The following is a 20493-nucleotide window of genomic DNA, read 5'->3' as shown; positions in this document are numbered from 1 at the left end:
ACCATTTTGCCTCTTAACATCTATTGTCCCGTTGGTACAATCAATCCTCCTTGAACCAGCGCCTCCTCTCAGACTAGTAGGCATGTCAGACCTTCTCCCTTCCTGTTTTGTTCATGAAATGGCACTGATACCCTTGTCTGTTAGAGAACCTCTTTGTATGACCACATGTTTGACTAGTTCACTGCCACCATCTCCACCGACGGCACCTGAAATGCCCTTCCTTTGTTGCGGCCCACATAGCCACCCTCTCTTCCATCCTCCCTCAGTGCATCCACCAACTTCCTCCATCCCTTGTTGTCCCTCTCCTCTGGGATGAAGATGAAGTTTCTTCTACCACCACCTCCATACTCCACTAAAGCCATATATCCACTGTGGGAGTTAGAACAACTCTACGCAATGAACCCTCTATCTCCCTCTTAATGAGCCGTATAGAACTTTTTCCTTTGCCCATCAAACAATCCTCTAAAGCTTTGGCAAACCAAAATACTGTGGACCTCCCAGCCTTATTTCCTTCACAACTCTCTAGCTCCTCTCAGTGACAAGCAAATATTTTCCATCCCTCTAAATTTAAAAGCTTTTGATTCAATGACTATTTGATTCGGAAATCCCATTTTTCAGCTCTAGTATATCAGTAACCTCACCATTAAACACCCCCAGCCACCATTGAAATGTTACGCGTACGGAGAGGACGTTGGATACATCAGTCTTTATGGTTCCGGAATGATCAATTCTAGATGGACAATGACACATTAATAATCAGGTTCATTATTCCATTTGCCTTGAAATGAAACAGGTTTGTAGCATTAGAAATTAAATTTCTCTTTTTTTAACATAAGACCATTGGAATTAGAAATTTAGAACCCATTTAAACTCTCTCCCCTCTCTCTTGAAAAAGAAAAAAGAAAAAGAATGAAAACCCGTCTTTTACAAAAGTCCAATTGGACTTTTGTATTTATGTCCTGGGTTTCTATGTGTTCTTTTTATGTGAGGAGTTGGTTATTTGATGTGAAACTCCGCTTTTTATAAGTGCCTATTCATGATTCTTTTTTTCCTCTTTTTATTTCCCCTTAGTGGATCCTGGATTGGCAGTTGAAGCATCATTTTTTTATTGCATATTTATAGAAGCCATGTGATATTGACTGAGCTTGCAAATACTGTTAGTTTACAGTTTTTTATTTTTTTGCAATAACTGTCTCCTTTGGGATGCTGTTGAGTCAAAGCTCATTTGGTTGAGACATAGAATACTGGATTAAGTTTCAAGTGTTTGAAAGAATTGCACGAGTTACTTACCTTGTAGTATCAGCGGAATAAATTTGAGACTATTTCCATGCAGATGTTTGACTGGTAAGACAAACTGGATAGGCAAGGACAAATATTCTGTGCTGGGCCTTTATTCAATAGAATCAATATCATGGAAGATCTCCTGGATCAAGCTTATGAAATAGTGAATCTCATAGGTGATTAGAGAGGGGGAAAAAAACAGAAGAAAAAGAAGAAGAAATTTCCTTTATCCCTGGATTCTTTCTTATGCTGGTGGCTGTTTCAAAAGATGACCAAAAGAGTTTGAGATGGTGTTGAAATGATGGGAAGAGTGAAAAAAATGTGACTAGGTATGCATTGTGTCAGGAAATGATTAATACTGAATAGTTAGTTTTGAAATGTGATGCTTAGTTTATTTGGTTCTTATTATATAAAGATGATATGAGTTGCCAGGTTTGCATTTTATAATTGTTATTGAGACTTGTTTAACGGGGTTAGTTCACCATATTGCTGGATTTAAGATACTTGTTTCCTAGTTCCCACCCAAAAACAAATCATGTCTATCAATTATTAGATCATTTTGATTTTGTAAATAGAGTTATTCTATTTGCAAGTCAGTATTCTGAACACACCATTCACATTTGCTTTGCTAACTATGTTATTCACACCAACTTATAAATAGAATTTTCCATGAATTTGAAAGTTGATTAATGTCATGTTATCACATTGGGGAGAGGATATAGTATATAACATATATAGCATTATTTATTTATTTATTTAAATTGATCGATCAGTTGGCGTGTAGATACGATAAATTCTTCACCTCTCATCGTTGTTTTTATTTTCCCCTCTTTTGTGGCATACTTTTGAAAGCATTTGGAAGACTAGCTTTCTGCCATAGCTGTGGCGAGGCTTTCTATCACCAATGGAAATCGCTCTCAAAATTGAAACAAGAAAATAAATCTATGACATCGACAGTAAAGATGAAATTGGTGAAATGCAAAAATTTGAACTTCAAAATTTTTTTCTGAGAAGATCATAGCTTTCCTCTTGTCTTGTAAAAAAGAAGATACAAAAATATGGATAAAAAACATGAACATTCACAGCCGAAACCGTTTAAAAAAACAAAAGAAAATTCCTCTCCTGAGTTCCTGACTAGAACTCTTCCTAGATTGCAACAATCTGCCAAGTGTTGCCGTATCTTCGTATATCTTCGTTTCTTTCCATTGTGCTATAGAACCCCTTCCGTAACTCATGGCTGAGCCTTCCACAAAGACGATATATTGGCCACAGCTTCTCCAACAGAGAGATAGAGTCCATTCAACTTGAAGGACTGCAAGATTCCTGAATGATCTAGCTTTTCCGTCACAGTTCCAACAGGATTTGCCAACACAAGCTACATAACAAGCAGTAAACGAATGAGAACCGTTTATAGCTAACCAAAATGTTTTCCTGAATCAGAAGTTTTGTCATTGCTACCATAACTATTTTTTACCTGAAGTGATGTTTTCTCCAGCATCTTTCTTATTTCACATATTGTGTCAATACCACTTGTATCTATGGCTGTCACAGCTGAGAAATATAATAAAATCTTAAGCCAAATGTGCAAGAAAACTAACAAGAATAATGGTTTTCACAGGCTTGAATTCAAGTTTGTGTGAGCAAACCATTACATACTCAAGTTTGGATAACTGAAGTACCTGTCATGTCTAGAATTAAGCATTTCAATGTACTCCCATTATTTGCTTTTATCCACTCTTCCTCCTCTCGAACCCATCTTAGTATCCTGTGACAAGAAACTCACTCAGCAAGAGATCCACAAGTTAAAGGAAATGCTTAGTTTATCCCTTCTATTGCCAAAAACTATGTTCTACCAAAGTTAACTTGATTATGCATGCAACGCATGAACCTCGCAATCCAAAAAGTTATATATACATAAAACTCGGGTATGATTGATTAGGACAAAACATTTTTAGTATCCTGAGATTGTGCAAAATTGAGCTGACCTTTCTTGCAGGTAGGTGGAGTTTGCGAAGTAGATGGGAGACTCAACAGCTAGAATGAGAAACGAGGGTACCCTTGAAGCATCTCTGTACCGGATGAGATTTTGGTATATTTGAGTACCACGGATATTCCCTAAAACCATGGTGTTTGGCCTGGTGACATGCAAGAGAATCTTGAAAACCGAAACTCCAACCTGAATTTTGCAGACACGGCCTCATTGTTATTATTCATTATTTCACTTATTTGGTTTCTAATACACTGCCGTAATTAATCAGGGATTACAAGAGAGTGAAAAGCTCTTATGAGAGTAGTGAAAAGCTTACCGCAATGGCAAGACCTGTTGGCACTGAAATGAAAAGAACACCAAGAAAGGAGCACAAACAAGCCACGAAATCAAGTTTGTCGACTTTCCACAACTTGTATGCAGCCTGATAATCGATCAGCCCAATCACAGCTGTTATGATGATGGCCGCCAAGATGACAGTGGGAGTGTAATAAAATAGTGGTATGAGAAACAGCAGGGTCACAAGCACAGCTGAAGCCATGACTATATTCGACACTGCTGTTTGAGCTCCAGCGTTATAGTTTACAGCAGATCGAGAAAACGATCCTGAAATATCAATTAAAAACATATGTATACGTTCTTAGGAATTGTTGTGATTACCACATGGCAGCACTAGTTGGAAAGGGCCATATGAGAAGGGTCAAGGTTTTCTTTAGTACCTGAAGTAACATAACATGAGGAGCATGAACCAGCCATGTTCATAAGGCCAATAGCCATCATTTCTTTGTTTCCATCTACTTGGTAGTTTTTCAGAGCAGCAAACGTCCTCCCCACAGCGATTCCTTCCTGTAAAGAAAGAAAAAGAAAATAATTTTGAAACATTATGACACAACTATAACTGTTTTAGTAGTAAATGGTGTTGAGTATTATGGAGTCTGATCCACACCGCTCGAGCGGAGAGTTTAGCCTCTTGAGCGACGAAAAGTCAGAGAGTTTCGCTCAAAGACAGCTCGACAGACCGCTCGAACAAGGCAAGTCAGAGAGAGTTTGCTCGACACCGCTCGACACATAGCTCGAGCAGAGGGAAGTCAAAGAGCTTCACTTGAAGAGCCGCTCGACACATGACTCGAGCGATTGCTGGAAACAGGTCTGCTCGATGCTGGCTCGACACGCCGCTTGAGCGAACATCACTATTTCTGCTGTGTTTAGGGTTTCCGCTGCATAACATATATATATATATATGTTTTGTTCTTGGCTTGTGACTGTATTAGAGTGAACAGTAGCAGTCCCATACTATTGTATTGTGATTCCTCAAGAAATAAAAATCCTCTGCAACTCCCATTGACTTAGGCAATTGGTCAAACCACGTAAATACTGTGTCGTGTGTGATTGCTTTTTTTCCCTGTGTTTGATTTTACTTTATTGTCATTATTTTTCACAACAATTGGTATCAAGAGCCAAGGTTTGGGTCTGAGGAAAAATGATGGCTGGAGAGGAAGTGAAGGTATCGAAGATCGAGAAGTTTGATAGCACGGATTATGGATACTAGAGGATGCAGACAGAGGATTACCTCTATGGGAAGAGACTTCATCTTCCATTGTTGGGGAAGAAGCCGGACAACATGTCAGTTGCTGATTGGACCCTGTTGGATCGACAAGTTCTGGGGGTTATTCGACTAACCCTGTCGAGATCCGTTGCACACAATTTCATTAAGGAGTATACGGCTGCGGATCTCATAGCGGCTTTGTCAGGTATGTATGAAAAGCCGTCAGCGAATAACAAGGTACATCTGATAAAAAGTTATTTGATTTGAAGATGACAAATGATACGTCTGTTGCACAACATCTGAATGAATTTAATACTATCCCAAATCAATTGTCATCTGTTGAAATTGAATTTGATGATGAGATATGTGCGTTGATACTATTGGCATCATTGCCAAATAGTTGGGAAGCCATGAGAATGACTGTCAGTAATTCTGCCGGTAAGTCAAAGTTGAAATATGATGATATTTGTGATTTGATTTTGGCTGAGGAAGTGCACATGAGAGATTCAGGTGAGACCTCGGGTTTGAGTTCAGCACTGAATGTTGACTCTCGGGGGAAAGCACAAGACAGGAACTCAAACAGAGGCAGATCAAAATCAAAGAACAGGGGTAAGAGTAAGTCAAGGCCTAATCAGCAAGCAACTTGCTAGAATTGTGGCAAAACTGGTCACATAAAGAAGAACTGTAGAAATCTCAAGAAGACCGAGAATGATAGTGTTAATGTGGTAACTGAAGAAGTACAAGATGCACTATTACTTGCAGTTCATAGTCCAGTTGATGACTGGATACTTGATTCAGGGGTTTCCTTCTATACATCTTCTCATAGGAAGATAATGCATAACTATGTTGCAGGTGATTTTAGAAATGTGTATCTGGTTGATGGTGAGGCTTTGAATGTAGTGGGGATGAGAGGCATTGATATTGCACTCCCTAACAAGAACAAATGGACCTTGCAGAAGGTCAGACACATTCCTGAGTTGAAGAAGAATGTTATTTCTATTGGGCAGCTTGATGCTTGTGACCATTCAGTGGTGTTCTCAGATAGCACCTAGAAGGTCAGCAAAGGGGCATTGGTACTGGCTTGGGGTAAGAAAATTGGTACACTCTATATGACTACTGGTTTGAATAACACTATTGCTACTACTGTTGCAAAGAGCACAAAAGATTTGTGGTATTACAGGCTTTGCCATATGACTCAAAAGGGCATGAAAGAACTTCTATCTAGAGGCAAGCTACAAAAAATGAAGTCAGTTGATCTCAGTATGTGTGAGAGTTGCATTATGGGGAAACAGGAGAATGTCAGTTTCTTGAAGAGTGGCAGAACACTGAAGACAGGAAAACTGGATCTTGTGCACACTGATGTGTAGGTACCTTCCCGATTGGCATCTCTTGGAAGTTCTTGTTACTATGTCACATTTATTGATGACCATAGCAGGAAGGTATGGGTTTATTTTTTGAAGTATAAATCTGATGTATTTAATGTGTTCAAAATTTGGAAGGCCATGATTGAGAGAGAGACAGACTTGAAGTTGAAATACTTAAGGTCTGATAATAGTGGTGAGTATGTTGATGGTGGATTCAATGAGTATTGTGCAACTCAGGATATCAGAATGGAGAAGACCATTCCTGGGACACCACAACAAAATGGTGTTGCTGAACGCATGAATAGAACCATAAATAAGCGTGCTAGAAGCATGAGACTGCACGCTGGGCTACCACCTACTTTCTAGGCAGATGCAGTTAGCACTGCAGTATAGTTGATAAACAGAGGGCCATTAGTTTTGTTGGATTGTGGATTGCCTGAGGAGGCTTGGAGCGGGAAAGATGTCAAATTTTCTCATTTTAAAACTTTTGGTTGTCTTTCTTATTTTATTATTGATTTTGATGCTCGTAGTAAACTTGAGGCTAAATCAAAGAAATGTTATTTCATTGGCTATGGATATAAGGCATTTGACTATCATTTCTGGGATGATCAGGGTCGGAAGATTATATAGAAGCAGGAATGTGATTTTCAATGAGAAGATTGTGTACAAGGACAAGTCTAGTACAGTTGCTGAAGCAGCTCCTCAAGAGTCTGAGTTTGTGAGTTTGGATGACCTACCAGAGGCCACAGTGCAATGTAGAGAAATGATTGATGGAGAGAGTGGGTCCAGTACACCCATTCCTGTTATTCCGCAGTCAGATCCAGAGCCGTCCACTTCTACAACTGCAGTTCGCAGGTCAGTTAGGACTATTCGTCCTCTACAACGTTTCTCACCTACTTTGAATTATATTCTGTTGACAGATGGTGGAGAAACGCAAAGTTATCAAGAAACCTTGCAAGATGAAAATTCTAACAAGTGGGAGTTGGCCATGAAGGATGAGATGGATTCTTTGCTAGGGAATTAAACATGGGAGTTGACAGAACTTCCATCAAGGAAGAAGGCATTGTACAACAAGTGGGTATACCGGGTGAAAAGTGAGCATAATGGCAATAAGAGGTACAAGGCCAGACTTGTTGTAAAAGGCTTTCAGCAGAAACATGGTATTGATTACTCTGAGATCTTTTCGCCAGTGGTAAAGATCACAACCAACAAGTTAGTTTTGGCTATGGTTGCTACTGAAGATCTATTTCTTGAGCAGTTAGATGCGAAGATAGCTTTTCTTTATGGAGATCTTGAAGAAGACATTTACATGCACCAACCTGAGGGGTTTGTGGTACAGAAAAATGAAGGATCAGTTTTCAGACTGAATAAGAGCTTGTATGGCCTGAAAGAAGCTCCTAGACAGTGGTACAAGAAATTTGACAGCTTCATGTGCAGTGCAGGGTACATCATGTGTCAGGCAGATCACTGCTGCTATGTCAGGTAGTTTGACAATTCTTACATTATTTTGTTACTATATGTGGATGACATGCTTATTGTAGGGGCTAATATTGATGAGATCAATAATCTGAAGAAGCAGATGTCAGAGCACTTTGTAATGAAGGATTTGGGAGCTGCAAAGCAAATCCTAGGCATGAGAATTGTCAGAGACAGAGTCAAAGGCACATTGAAACTCTCACAGGCTAAGTATGTGAAAAAATGTATTCAGCAGGTTCAATATGGACAAGGTCAAGCCAGTTGGCACACCCTTGGGTAGTCACTTCAGACTCAGTAAGGATTAGGCACCAAAGTCAGAAGAAGAACAATACTATATGAGTAAGGTTCCTTATGCCTCAGCTATTGGTTCACTTATGTATGCTATGGTTTGCACTAGACCAGATATTGCCCATGTAGTGGGAGTTGTGAATAGATACATGAGTAACCCTGGATAAAAATATTGGTAAGCAGTGAAGTGGATTTTGAGGTACCTAAAAGGCTCTTCAGAAACGTGCTTGTGTTTCTCATGAGAGGGCTTAGAAGTGTAGGGCTATGTTGATGCTGATTTAGCTAAAGATACTGATAGCAGAAAAAGTACCACAGGGTTTGTTTACACTGTGTGGTACTGCAGTTTCATGGGATTCCAATCTATAGAAGATAGTTTCTTTGTCTACTACAGAAGCTGAGTATATTGCAGTTTCAGAAGCTGCAAAGAAGATGGTTTGGATACAAGGCTTCTTGGAGCAATTGGGTAAAAAGAATCAGAATGACACTTTCTACAGTGATAGTCAGAGTGCCATATTCCTTGCCAAGACCCCAACATTTAATTCCAGGACTAAGCACATTCAGATCAAGTATCACTTTATATGATCATTGCTAGATGATGAACAGTTGTTACTTGAGAAAATTTGTGTAAGAAAGAACTCTGCTGATATGTTGACAAAGGGTGTTATACTTGAGAAACTGAACTTGTGCATAACTTTAGTTGGTCTTCTAGCATGAAGACAGGGGTAGTGAATTACAGAGGTGGAATATATCATGTGTGAGGCAGAGGGCGATACTGTAGGTGTACCAGTTTCCAAGTGGGAGAATTGTTGAGTATTATGGAGTCTAGTCCACACCGCTCGAGTGGAGTGTCTAGCTGCTTGAGCGACGACAAGTCAGAGAGTTTCACTCAAAGACAGCTCGATAGACCGCTCGAGCAAGGCAAGTCAGAGAGAGTTCGCTCGACAACGCTCAACACACAGCTCGAGCGGAGGGAAATCAAAGACATGGCTCGAGCGATTGCGGGAAACAAGTTCGCTCGATGCGGGCTCGACACTCCGCTCGAGCGAACATCAATATTTCTGCTGTGTTTAGGGTTTCCGCCGCATAACATATATATATGTTTTGTTCTTGGCTTGTGACTGTATCAGAGTGAACAGTAGCCGTCCCATACTATTGTATTGTGATTCTTTAAGAAATAAAAATCCTATGCAGCTCCTGTAGACGTAGGTAATTTGCCGAACCACGTAAATATTGTATCGTGTGTGATTGCTTATTTTTCCCGTATTTGATTTTACTATATTATCATCATTTTTCACAACAAATGGTAGTTTTCCACAACTTACAGTGAGAGATAAGATCCCTGTTATGATGCCAGTTTTGATAGCAACGGCTAGATGGGGGCCGCTAAAGCATAGCATGTTTAGTGAAAGAGGATTAAGGCCCTTTGGCAAGTTGCCAATCTGTTAAAAAACGAAAGAAAAAAGAAAGATCAATAAAGTAGTAGAAAAAGAACTTCCAAAACCTGCCTGTCAATTTTATGCAGAAGCACTAATGCTAATACTAGTAGAAACTAACACTTACAATTGGAATTCCCTGAGTCTTGGACTTGAGGAGGAAAACTAGTAGGGTCGAGAGAACAACCGAAGTTAATGGTGCTGCTGCTGAGACCCAAAAAAGCTTTGGTTTCCTAATGCTCTGTGTTGATTAATTATTAAAAAAAAAAAGAAGTTATGATCTTGGAAAACAGAATAAATTGATAGATTATATAATAGTAGATATTGTTTTTTGGGCAAAGACCAAACACTTACGATATGCCTCGTTGTCAACAGAAAGAGGAGGAAACCAGAACCCATTACAATGGTTTGCCAAGACCACTGCACATCAATTGTACTAGTATTACTGACAATAGTATTGATGATGAAAATTGGAATAAGAAAAATAGCAGTAGAATACATATGCTTCTTTTGTATCATTCTGGTTTCAGTAAATATTTTTTCTTTCAATTAAAAAAATTATAATTCTCTTAATATTTTTGACAATTTTACTGCAAAAGCTTGTCACAAAGAAACAAACTTTACCAAACTTTCATCGAATGGAATTGCTGCATAATTGAAAAGTATATGTAATGATTCTCAACTGTGAAAGTTGTCACCGGGTCCTTCTAATAATTATTTCTCTGGTTAGATTGCTTGAATTTATATATTAAAAAGGAAAAATATTGGGAGCAACCACTTTTGTACACTCTACGTGGCATCATCCAAACCATACATCTTTCAAATTCGAAATTACTATTGAACTGAGAGAGAGATGATGAGAGAGAGTTCGGAATGAGAGAGAGATTGAGATGAGAGAGAGAGTTGGTTACAAAGAGAGACGATTAGAGAGAGAGCGGAGATGAGAGAGAGAGAGAGAGACTGAGATGAGAGAGAGAGTCGATGAGGGATGAGAAAGAGTCGAGGAGAGAGAGATGATGAGAGAGAGAGAGTCGAGGAGAGAGAGGGAAGATGAGAGAGAGAGTCGAGATGAGAGAGAGACAATAAGAGAGAGAGACGATGAGGGATGAGAGAGAGAGTCGAGGAGAGAGAGAGCTGAGATGAGATGAGAGAGAAAGAATGAGAGAGAGAGACGATGAGGGATTAGTGAGAGAGTCGAGAAGAGAGAGAGCCGACGAGGGAGAGAGCTGATGAGAGAGAGAGAGGAAGAGAGAGAGAGGGGTAGAAGCTAGAAGGTCTGGTGCGTTTTGCACTAATATATATATATAGATATATATATATATCTATATATATATATGGGACACGTAACGTGTGCTACGGATCAGCCAAAGTCTTTGCTTTACAGAAGCAATTTCCATATGGTACCTACACAAATCTTGTTTTTTTCCTTTTTTAAAATCACCACTTGTTTCAAAAGCTTAAACTGATAGGAATAGGTAGATTTTATTATTTATTTTATATCTTAACCTTTCCCTTATTTGTGGGCCAGACTTCTCCTCAATGAGTAGGCCCAACAAGTAGAATATTTAATTAAATGGGGTAGAGTGTAGTGTCAGGATTTGAACTCATGAGCTTTGCTCTGATATCATGTGAAATCACCACTTATCCTAAAATGTTAAGCTGATAGAAAGATGTAGATTTTATTATTTATTTTATATCTTAACACCCCTAAAAAAAGAAAAAATAAATAAATAAAACTTTATGAGTTTCTATTCTTCAATTTCCAGCGCTTTGTGCCACTTTAGTTTGGTTAAATTCAGTTGGTCTTGGTGATGTGTCCTACCTCATCTGTCTGCTTCAAAACAGAGGATATGACAGGAACAATATCCATTTTGCTAGTGAAATGGACAAGTCCGAGCAATCCTTTTAGCTGTTGCAATGACACAATGACTGCTGAACCAGCCATAAACCCAACCAGAGTTGCCTTTGAGAGAAAATCAATTATAAAACCTAACCTGTAATAAGTCACCACAAGTCAAAATCAACTAAAGAATCAGCTAGAGAGAAAATCTTCTCTTCCAACTCCACTGTGAATATAAAAATAAAAGCCAATTTTTAAAAGAAGAAAAGTCGTCATTGAATTTTGGTCCGAGTCTTACATTATTTGACACGGTTGCTATCATCTTGACTCAGAAAAGACAAAATAAAAGAGCTTAGGATGTGCAGAATTTGATACCTTAATAGACCTAGAGATGCCTGAAATACACCAGCAAAGAAGGTGGCAGTGAAGGCCAATTGAAGGTAAGTAATTGGATCTTCATTAGGAGAGATTTCTTCGCTTAGCATTGATCCCATGACCAAAGATGCTATTGAGACAGGGCCAACGCCAAGATGTCTGGAACTTCCAAGGATGGCGTATGTCAGTGGGGGCACAAAGCTTGAATCTGCATGAAACCCAGTTAAGTTCTCATTAATTTTCATGACTGACTAATTAATACATTTATATGGTAAGTAAATTGGGTAGGTTTTGATACTGACATAGCCCGACTATAGGTGGCAAATTGGCAAGCTTTGCATAACTGATTCCCTGCAATAATAAAAACTAAATTAGATCACAAGGAAAAAAAAAACGTTCTTCTTACCAAAAGTACTCGATTATGGCGCAAATAAAATATGGTTTTGACACTCTAATCATGCCTGTGTCTTTTGAATTTTTAAAGATATTGACAAGCACCAAATGTCTCGACCAGAGCTACTTATTGTAGCATGTGCAATGTGTTAAATTCCAAAAAAAAAAAAAAAAAAAAAAGGATCACCATATGGATGGATGGACAATAAAATTAGAGCTTGAAGAGGTAAAGACAAAAATCATGTTCAAAGCTCAGATGATATACTTAAGTAGAAGATTAGTTACATCGATACAAACAAACGAGTTTTGGAAACATAGAATCATATGATCCAACTCAAATGGAATATATGCAGAACCCAACTCAGAATGCTTCGTCCACCAGCTTCGATTCATTGAATGATAAACATCATCGACAACAATAACCAAGACACACACACACAGAGACATATATACACGGAGGGAGGGGGGGTTGTGGGGGAAAAGCTTCATTCTTTGTCTCACCTGCGGGATAGCCAGGCTAGCAATTGTCAGACCAGATATGACATCGGACCTCAGAAGACTAACATTGTACTCAGACCCCCACTGAAACACGGGGATGAAAAACTGAAGAGCCAGGATGAATTTCCTGAACCATGTTTGATTCTTGAATCTGTAAAGTGGGTCGTCGGGGAAGAAAATCTCGGCGAGCCTGTGCTTGAGTTTCTGGAAAGTGGTTTGCTCTGGTGGCAAGCAAACGTTGTGGATTTGCAAGGGTGGCATTGCCACCAACTCTGCATGTATTCTCAGAGTGGTTTCTGGACATGCAAGGGGTTCCACTCTGTTAGAGTTGACACCCATTTCTCTGCAAATGAGCAGCACAGATGTTGAAGGAAGATCGAAAATGGTATTATAATTTGAAACTATTGAACAAGACTACTCGGGAAGTGTTGAAGGAAAAGGAAGAAAATGGAGGCTTATATAGAAGTTAGAAACAGAGGTGAAGAGAGAGAGAGAGAGAGCAAAGGGACTGTATGTATGCATGCATGGGGATGTTACTTATCGAGCAGTGAGTTGCTATTTGCTAGTGTCACGGTCAGATTGGTCACTTTAGTCTAATTTGAACGATGATTAGATATTTTCTTTTACAAAAATGTTATACGTAATTATTTTTGTATATTTCTTTAATGTGATTGATTGTATATTTTTTTAATATAAAATAATTATTTTTTTCAATCATATCAATAAAATATATAAAAAATATTTAAAAGTGGTTTATATAAAAGAACTAAGACTTTACTAAAAAAATAGAAAACAAAAAGGGAAAGAAAAAGAGGATAGCGAAGGAACGAGGGTGAGCCATTGGGATGAGGCGTCATTACCAGTGCACAATGATGTGGGCCCGAAAGGAAGAAAATGGAGGCTCTTTTGGATTCCGATTTGGCATTAGTGACGAGAAATTTTATTTGTAATTTCTATTTGAAGGTTGTATATGTAAATCTTCTATTAAATAGAAAAAAATATTATTTTGATAAAAATATTATTATAATTTTAAAAAAATTTAAAAATAAAATTAATTAGACTTATAATACAGTTTCTATTCAAAGACTATATAGATTGCTTCAGTGACAAAGTAAACTATTTAATTTGACTTTTTTAAGCAGCATGAAAGAGATCATCGTGCGCCGTTTATTCTCAATAATTTGCAAGTCCAAGCGTGCCAAACCTAATTTACATGATAATGTAACTTTGACTATTGTTTAAAGTTGACAAAAGTTGCTACCCCTAGCTAGCTAGCTATAATTACCTTAAGCCAGCACAAGCCATATGCATGCCACCATTAATTAATCCTTATAATTCATTGATTTCCAATTACCATATACATATATATATATATTGTTGTAATCTTTTCTGATTAGGATATTTTAGAGTTTCTATTCGAGTCCGAGAAACCAATTAAGCGGCATAAATAATTAAGGGAAAAATAAAAGAAACTTAAGGAAACAGTATTAATATATTTCGTTGAGATTTTCTAATTTTTAAATAGCAAACAATAATTATATAACGTACAAAGCTTTTGTCGAAGACACGATGATGATCATCTGACTCATCTTTTAGTGTGTTTATATATATAAAACATAATTCTCAGGTCCCGCCGGCGGCCCCCACCTTCATGACTTTTTTTTCATGTGCCCTACCAAGTAGATCTATCATTAATCTCGTTGCATGATTTGGTCCCGCCACAACGTACGCGCGGATGCCTACCTATCTGTGATTTAGGAAATTATAAATTTTTATTGGAAAATGCGAGTGTTATATAAAATTATTTATAAATAATTTTACATTAATGTAAAATTATTTATAAATAAAAAATAATATTTACAGTTATAGAATGCTCAAGCGTCATACACTATTTTTTAAAAAAAGTAAGTAAATATAATATTCACATAAAAAAAATTAATTTTTTAATGAAAAATCTCAATCTTTTTAAAAAATAATGCAGTGCTTGTATAACCCATGATCCATCTAGCATTACTATATATATATATATATATTTTAAAGAAGAGGACGAAACTTCAAGATTATTAATAACCCTCACTTGTAGCGAATGAAAACCGTAGTTACATCCAGATGCCCGGGGGAAACAAATAAGCATAAAAATCCAAAAGCCAAGCCTCAAAAATCGTAAAGCAATTAGACAAAGTACAAGAAAAACTATAAGGTAAAACAAGTGACATAAGCAATATACAAACCTGCAAAAAGGACACAAGCAAGTGAGATTATCTAAAACAAAAAGGAGCATGAATATGGGTGTATATTTACACCAAAAAACCGGTTCGGACTGGACCGAATCAGTTTTTCCGGTTTGGAACTGGTCCGGTCAGGGACTGGTTCGTGTATTAGGGAAACCAGCCGGAACCGGTTTCGATTTTGCACTTTCCCGGACTGGACCCGTTGGAGAAATATATATATATATAAATTAATATTTTATATATAAATTTTATTATTTTATACAAAATTAATATTGTACAAAATATTTTTTATATATAATATATAATTATATGTGAAAGTTGTATATATAATTATATATCATATATAAAATAATTTCATATTATAATTTATAAATTATAAGTGATAAGTTATAACATAAAATGTTAATATTAAATATGAACATTTGTAATTTGTTTGATCATATGTTATTAATATAATTATATATGAGATAATATATAATATATTATATAGTCTAATATATAATATATTAATATATCATATAGTCTAATATATAATATATTAATATATCATATAGTCTAATATATAATATATTAATATATCATATAGTCTAATATATAATATATTATATAGTTATACACTTATACTAATATATAAGTTATAACTAATAATAATATATAACTATTCTAATAGTATAATATTAATACTATTATATAGTCTAATATATTATATAGCTATACTAATATATAAGTTTATAACTAATACTAATATATAACTATACTGATAGTTATACTTATACTAATATAGTTATACTAAATCACTATAAGTTTATAACTAATACTAATATATAATATAGACTATAGTTATACTTAAACTAATATAGTTATAATAAATCATTATAAGTTTATAACTAATACTAATATATAATTATACTAATAGTTATACTTATACTAATATAGTTATAATAAATCAATGTAAGTTTATAACTAATACTAAATTACTAAAATATAACTATACTAATATATAGTTATATATTCTATAATGATTTAGTATAACTATTTTAGTATAACTATATTAGTATGCTAAATCACTATAGTATAGTTATATATTCTATTATATAGTCTTATATATTATATAGCTATACTAAATCACTATAAGTTTATAACCAAGACTAATATATAACTATACTAATAGTATAAAATTTTTAATTATCATTTAAAAAAGAAAAAAGAAAAACAAAACACTCAAAGTTCAAACACATTGGGCCCTTGGGGAAATGGTGCCGTTTCCTCTCCAATAAACCCTAAAGAGTAAAGTCTCCTCAGTCCTCACTCTCTCCATCTCTGTCTCTTCCTCTCTATGCCGCCTTACTCTCTCGCGTCTGTCTCTCTGCAATCTGCCCCGCCTCTCGCCTCTGGTCTCTGGTCTCTCTTCCTTAGCTTCACTCTCTCTGTCTTCGATTCCCCACGGTAAGTTCAGAGTTGTTTTTGTGTTTTTATTTTTGCTTTTGTTTCCTATTTATAAGTTTAGGGATTTTTGTGATTGTATTTGTGGTTGTGTTTGTGTTATTAGGATTTTGTGATTGAGTTTGTGTTATTAGAGTTTTATGATTGGGTTTATAACTTTAAGAAAATAGGATAATTGCATCCAGTTTGCCTCACATTTTCTGCTTCTCCAAGAACAAAAATATTAAAGGTTTGATTTTGGAATGGACCGAATAATGGCTAGTGTGAATCTGTGATCATCAATAAAACATGTAATAATTCATTATTATCTTGCTTCATTACGAAATATTGATTGGCAATGGGCCAATGGCAACTCAATCCTCTAATTGATCAAGTGCTTACAACTTACCCCATATATATATAATTATAGCTGCTTTATTAATTTTATTTTTGTTACTACAGATGGATCCTTCAAATGAAACACCTGGTGATGTTCAACCTATAATGGAAAGGAGTCAAAGGACTATGGAATGAACAATGACTAATGATTCGCTTTCTCCCAAATCTAATGTGAGTAAACCATCTACTAGTCCTGTGAGTGGTAGGAAAAGATCTATAGCTTGTGATTATTTTACAAAAATTAATACTGAGGATAAGTCGAAACCTAGGACTGCATGTAACCTTTGTGGGATGACTTATGCTTGTGATGCTAATATAAATGATACAAAATCAATGTTGGGGCACGTAGAAAAAATATGTAAGAAGTCTCCCCTTAGGAAAGTGGATAAAAATCGATTTGTATTGGGTTTCTAGTCTGGATCAAGCAGTGGGGGGGCTTGTACCTATTGTTTTTAGTGTTGAGGCTTGTAGAGAAGCCTTAGCAAAAATGTTGGTTGTTGATGAGCTTCCTTTTAGACATGTGGAAAGGGAGGGGTTTAAGAAATTTATGCTTATTGTGCAACCTGTGATGGAATGGGATTCCACCACATGTAACGGTTGCAAAAGATATTTATAAACTTTATTTGAGAGAGAAAAGCAGGCTGAAAAGTGCTCTTAAGGGGCAGCGCATTTGTCTAACTACTAATACATGGACATCCGTGTAAAATTTTAACTATATGTGTCTCACCGCACATTTTATTGATGAAGATTGGAAAATGTACAAAAAAATAATCTATTTTTGTAAGGTTGAAAATCACAAGGGTGAGACACTAGGTAAAAAAATTGAAGCGTGTTTGGTTGAATGGGGGAGGCCCAAAATATTGACTATGACACTCGATAATGCAAGTTTAAATAATGGGGCAGTTTCGTATTTTAAAAGAAAGGCAATAAATAGAAAGGATACAACTTTGGAACACGAGTTCTTGCATATGAGATGTTGTGCTCATATCTTGAACTAGATTGTTCGGGATGGGTTGAAAGAATATGATCAATCAATTGCAAGAATTAGAGGGGTTGTAAAGTATGTGAAATCATCTCCACAAAAGTTGAACACATTTAAGCAATGTTGTGATAGTGAGGATATCACTTGTAAAATTAGTGTATGCTTGGATGTAGCAACTCGTTGGAACTCCACTTATATGATGTTGGATAGAGCTGAAAGTTTCAAAAAGCATTTCAACAGCTAGAGGATGAAGATTTTGGATATGTTAAGAGCGTTGGGGAGGATGATTGTGAGGATGATGATGGTGTAAGTGAGTTGGGTAAAGGAGGGGCATTCAAGTTAGGGCCTCCAACCATGGATGATTGGGATAAGAGTAAGTTGTTTGTAAATTTTTAAAACTTTTTTATAATGCAATCTTGCGTTTCTCGGGGACTAATTATGTCACTTGCAATAGTTTTGTATTTAATCTAACGACAGTTCAAACTGCAATTAATTTGGAGTGTGTGGAAGGGCCTCATAATTTAAGGACAATGTCATTTAGTATGAAGTCTAAATGTGAGAAGCATTAGAGAAATATTGAAAAAATGAATCTTTTGTTGTATGTTGGATTGGTTCTCGATCCTCAATATAAAATGTGTTGTCTAACATTTCTTTTTGAAGGAATGTACGAGGATAACAGTTCAAAAGTTCTTATATTGGTGGATCGGGTTCAAGATGCCTTGACTCATTTATATGATGGTTATTGTGAAAATGATGGAAGTGATGTTGGGGCACAAGATCAAACTATAAGCCAATTAAAGGAGGGTGGGGCTGGTAGTACAAGTTCAACTGCTGGGGTAGGCCAAGGTGATTTCAGATCATTTATCCGTGCACAAACTAAGAAGCGTTTGGAGTCGGAGAACTCTTTGGAGAGTAAATCTGAATTGGAGATATATTTATGTGAAAAATGTGAAGAAGATGATGTGAAATTCGACTTGTTGGCTTGGTGGAATGTCAACTCCATTAGATACTGCGTGCTTTCAAGAGCTGCACGAGATGTTCTTGCAATTCCGATATCTACAGTGGCCTCTGAGTTGGCTTTTATCATAATAGGTCGAGTACTTGATCATTTCCATAGTAGTCTATCTCCACTTATGATAGAAGCCCTTATCTGTACATAAAATTGGTTCCGTTCTTCTGCCCCGATTAACATTCGCACTTTAATAGATGATATTGAGGAGTTTGAGAAAATTGATATAGGTGTGTAGCATCATTCACCTTTTCTTTAACTATTTCTAAAGTGTAAATAATATTAGTAATTTGTTTTAATTATAATACTTATTTTTTCCCTTTTGTGTAGAGTTTATGGAAGACCTATGGAGTTCTTCAAGACCTACTTCTTTGGCCGGAGATAATTAAATTTAAGGCAGGTCAACTTCAACTTGTATAATATCTTTCCTTAAGTTTATTTATTTATTTATTTAATGTAATTACTAACTTTTTATCGGAATTAATTGCTTGATTTATTTTCATACAATTGCAAGGATTGTTGAAGCCTTCAAGTTTTTTGTTGGAGTTGGTGGCTTGGTGCATAACTATTGGTTCTAGTTGAAGTTTTTTGTTGGATGTTCTAAATTATTGTAATTTAGACTTCTAATTTGGACAGTTGGACTTTTAGACTTGTAATTGATTTTTAAGTATTTGGACTTGTAATTTAGACTTTTGAGTTTTGAATTTATTTTATTCCATAGGCGCATAGGTTTGACAGCTTGTTGATGTTTATTCTTGAGTTTCTAGTGAGTTTTCTAATTTATAAGAGGATTTTTAGTAAAGTTGTTGTGAACTTGATGAATTTGACTTGTTTTCATGTTGCATTTTGAAACTTGCAATTGCTTTATAATGTTATGGTCAATAAGGTACAATCTTCGTGCTAATAAAAATGGTGAAAAATTTAATTCTCTCTTGTCGTGCATATTTTCATGAAAGGTGCCACGTAGGCTAACAAGGTTTGTAAGTGAGAAATCCAACGCATGGCATTGTACGCTGGCTTGGTTCTACTTCTTATAGATCCAATTAGACAGAAAACATCTGATTGGTTGTTCTCTAGTTAGAAAATTTTGGTCTGAGATCTATGTAGGAAAAGAGTCCTTGAGAATGAATCAAGGCTGAAATTTTTTTCATTAACGAGATCCAGTCTCTTCTTATAGTAGAAGGATTGAGTAATTTTTCTGTTAAAATATCTATAGTTCATAAAACAGCATATGCCTTCATTTTTCCATCTTAAAAGTAATTCTGGGGCTGACTGTTGAGTTGGAAAAACTAGTTTAGAAAAGATTGGAAAAAAGATAAAATGCAAATGCTGCAAGCAGATTTTTGGAAATGCTCTTTTTAGTAAAGCAGTTTTTTAGTTAATCAGATTTTTTTTGTATAAACCAAATTTTTTATTTAAGTAGGTTTTAGTAAAGCGGATTTTTTTTAATAAAAGTATAAAACAGATTTTTTTAAATCAGTTTTTTTTAAACAAATTTTTAATGACAGACTGTCAAACTTACATTTTAAAAAAATAGGAAAACCAGACCGAAAACTAGTAAAACTGGAAGTACTGATTTAGGAGGGTAACCGGTGCGTAATTGGTTTTGGAAAATGTAAAATCGATACATACCAATTCAGTCCTAGATTTTGTCCAAAACTGGACAGTACCAGACCAATTACACCCCTAAGCACGAACAACCTACGAGGAACGACATTAAGAGATCCGCAGATAAGGAATGTCAATTTTGTCCATGCGAAGAATGCCTCTTAAACTGGTAGGTAACATGCATCTATCTCCAGACTAGTCCATTTCTAAACCATCAGCTCCACTCTTGGCAAGGGAATCAGCTACGACATTTCCTTCTCTAAAAGTATGATTCACTATGTACTCCATAGACTTCAGATAAACAATTAGTTCATCTTAGAAATCCTCTAAGTACTAAATATTACATTAACCCTTAGTGATC

General features: G+C 36.0%; 1 protein-coding gene across 1 annotated transcript; it reads right to left on the bottom strand.

The window, feature by feature from the left end:
* Positions 1-2253: 2253 nt before the first annotated feature.
* Positions 2254-18518, bottom strand: LOC121247839 (probable sulfate transporter 3.4). The gene is made up of 14 exons (XM_041146303.1): positions 18300-18518; positions 12485-12895; positions 11893-11941; positions 11591-11798; positions 11198-11369; positions 9730-9795; positions 9503-9616; positions 9265-9381; positions 3988-4114; positions 3588-3874; positions 3267-3457; positions 2961-3046; positions 2756-2832; positions 2254-2656 (listed from the first exon to the last, which is right to left on the bottom strand). Exons 1-14 carry the CDS (start codon positions 18516-18518, stop codon positions 2513-2515), a joined length of 2268 nt encoding a protein of 755 aa, XP_041002237.1. The 3' UTR covers positions 2254-2512.
* Between the last annotated feature and the right edge of the window lie 1975 nt (positions 18519-20493).

This window comes from Juglans microcarpa x Juglans regia, chromosome 1D, assembly GCF_004785595.1.
Source record: "Juglans microcarpa x Juglans regia isolate MS1-56 chromosome 1D, Jm3101_v1.0, whole genome shotgun sequence".
In the NCBI taxonomy this organism is placed as follows: domain Eukaryota; kingdom Viridiplantae; phylum Streptophyta; class Magnoliopsida; order Fagales; family Juglandaceae; genus Juglans; species Juglans microcarpa x Juglans regia.
The sequence above is the reverse complement of the archived record's forward strand: the minus strand, read 5'-3'. Positions and strand labels throughout refer to the sequence as shown.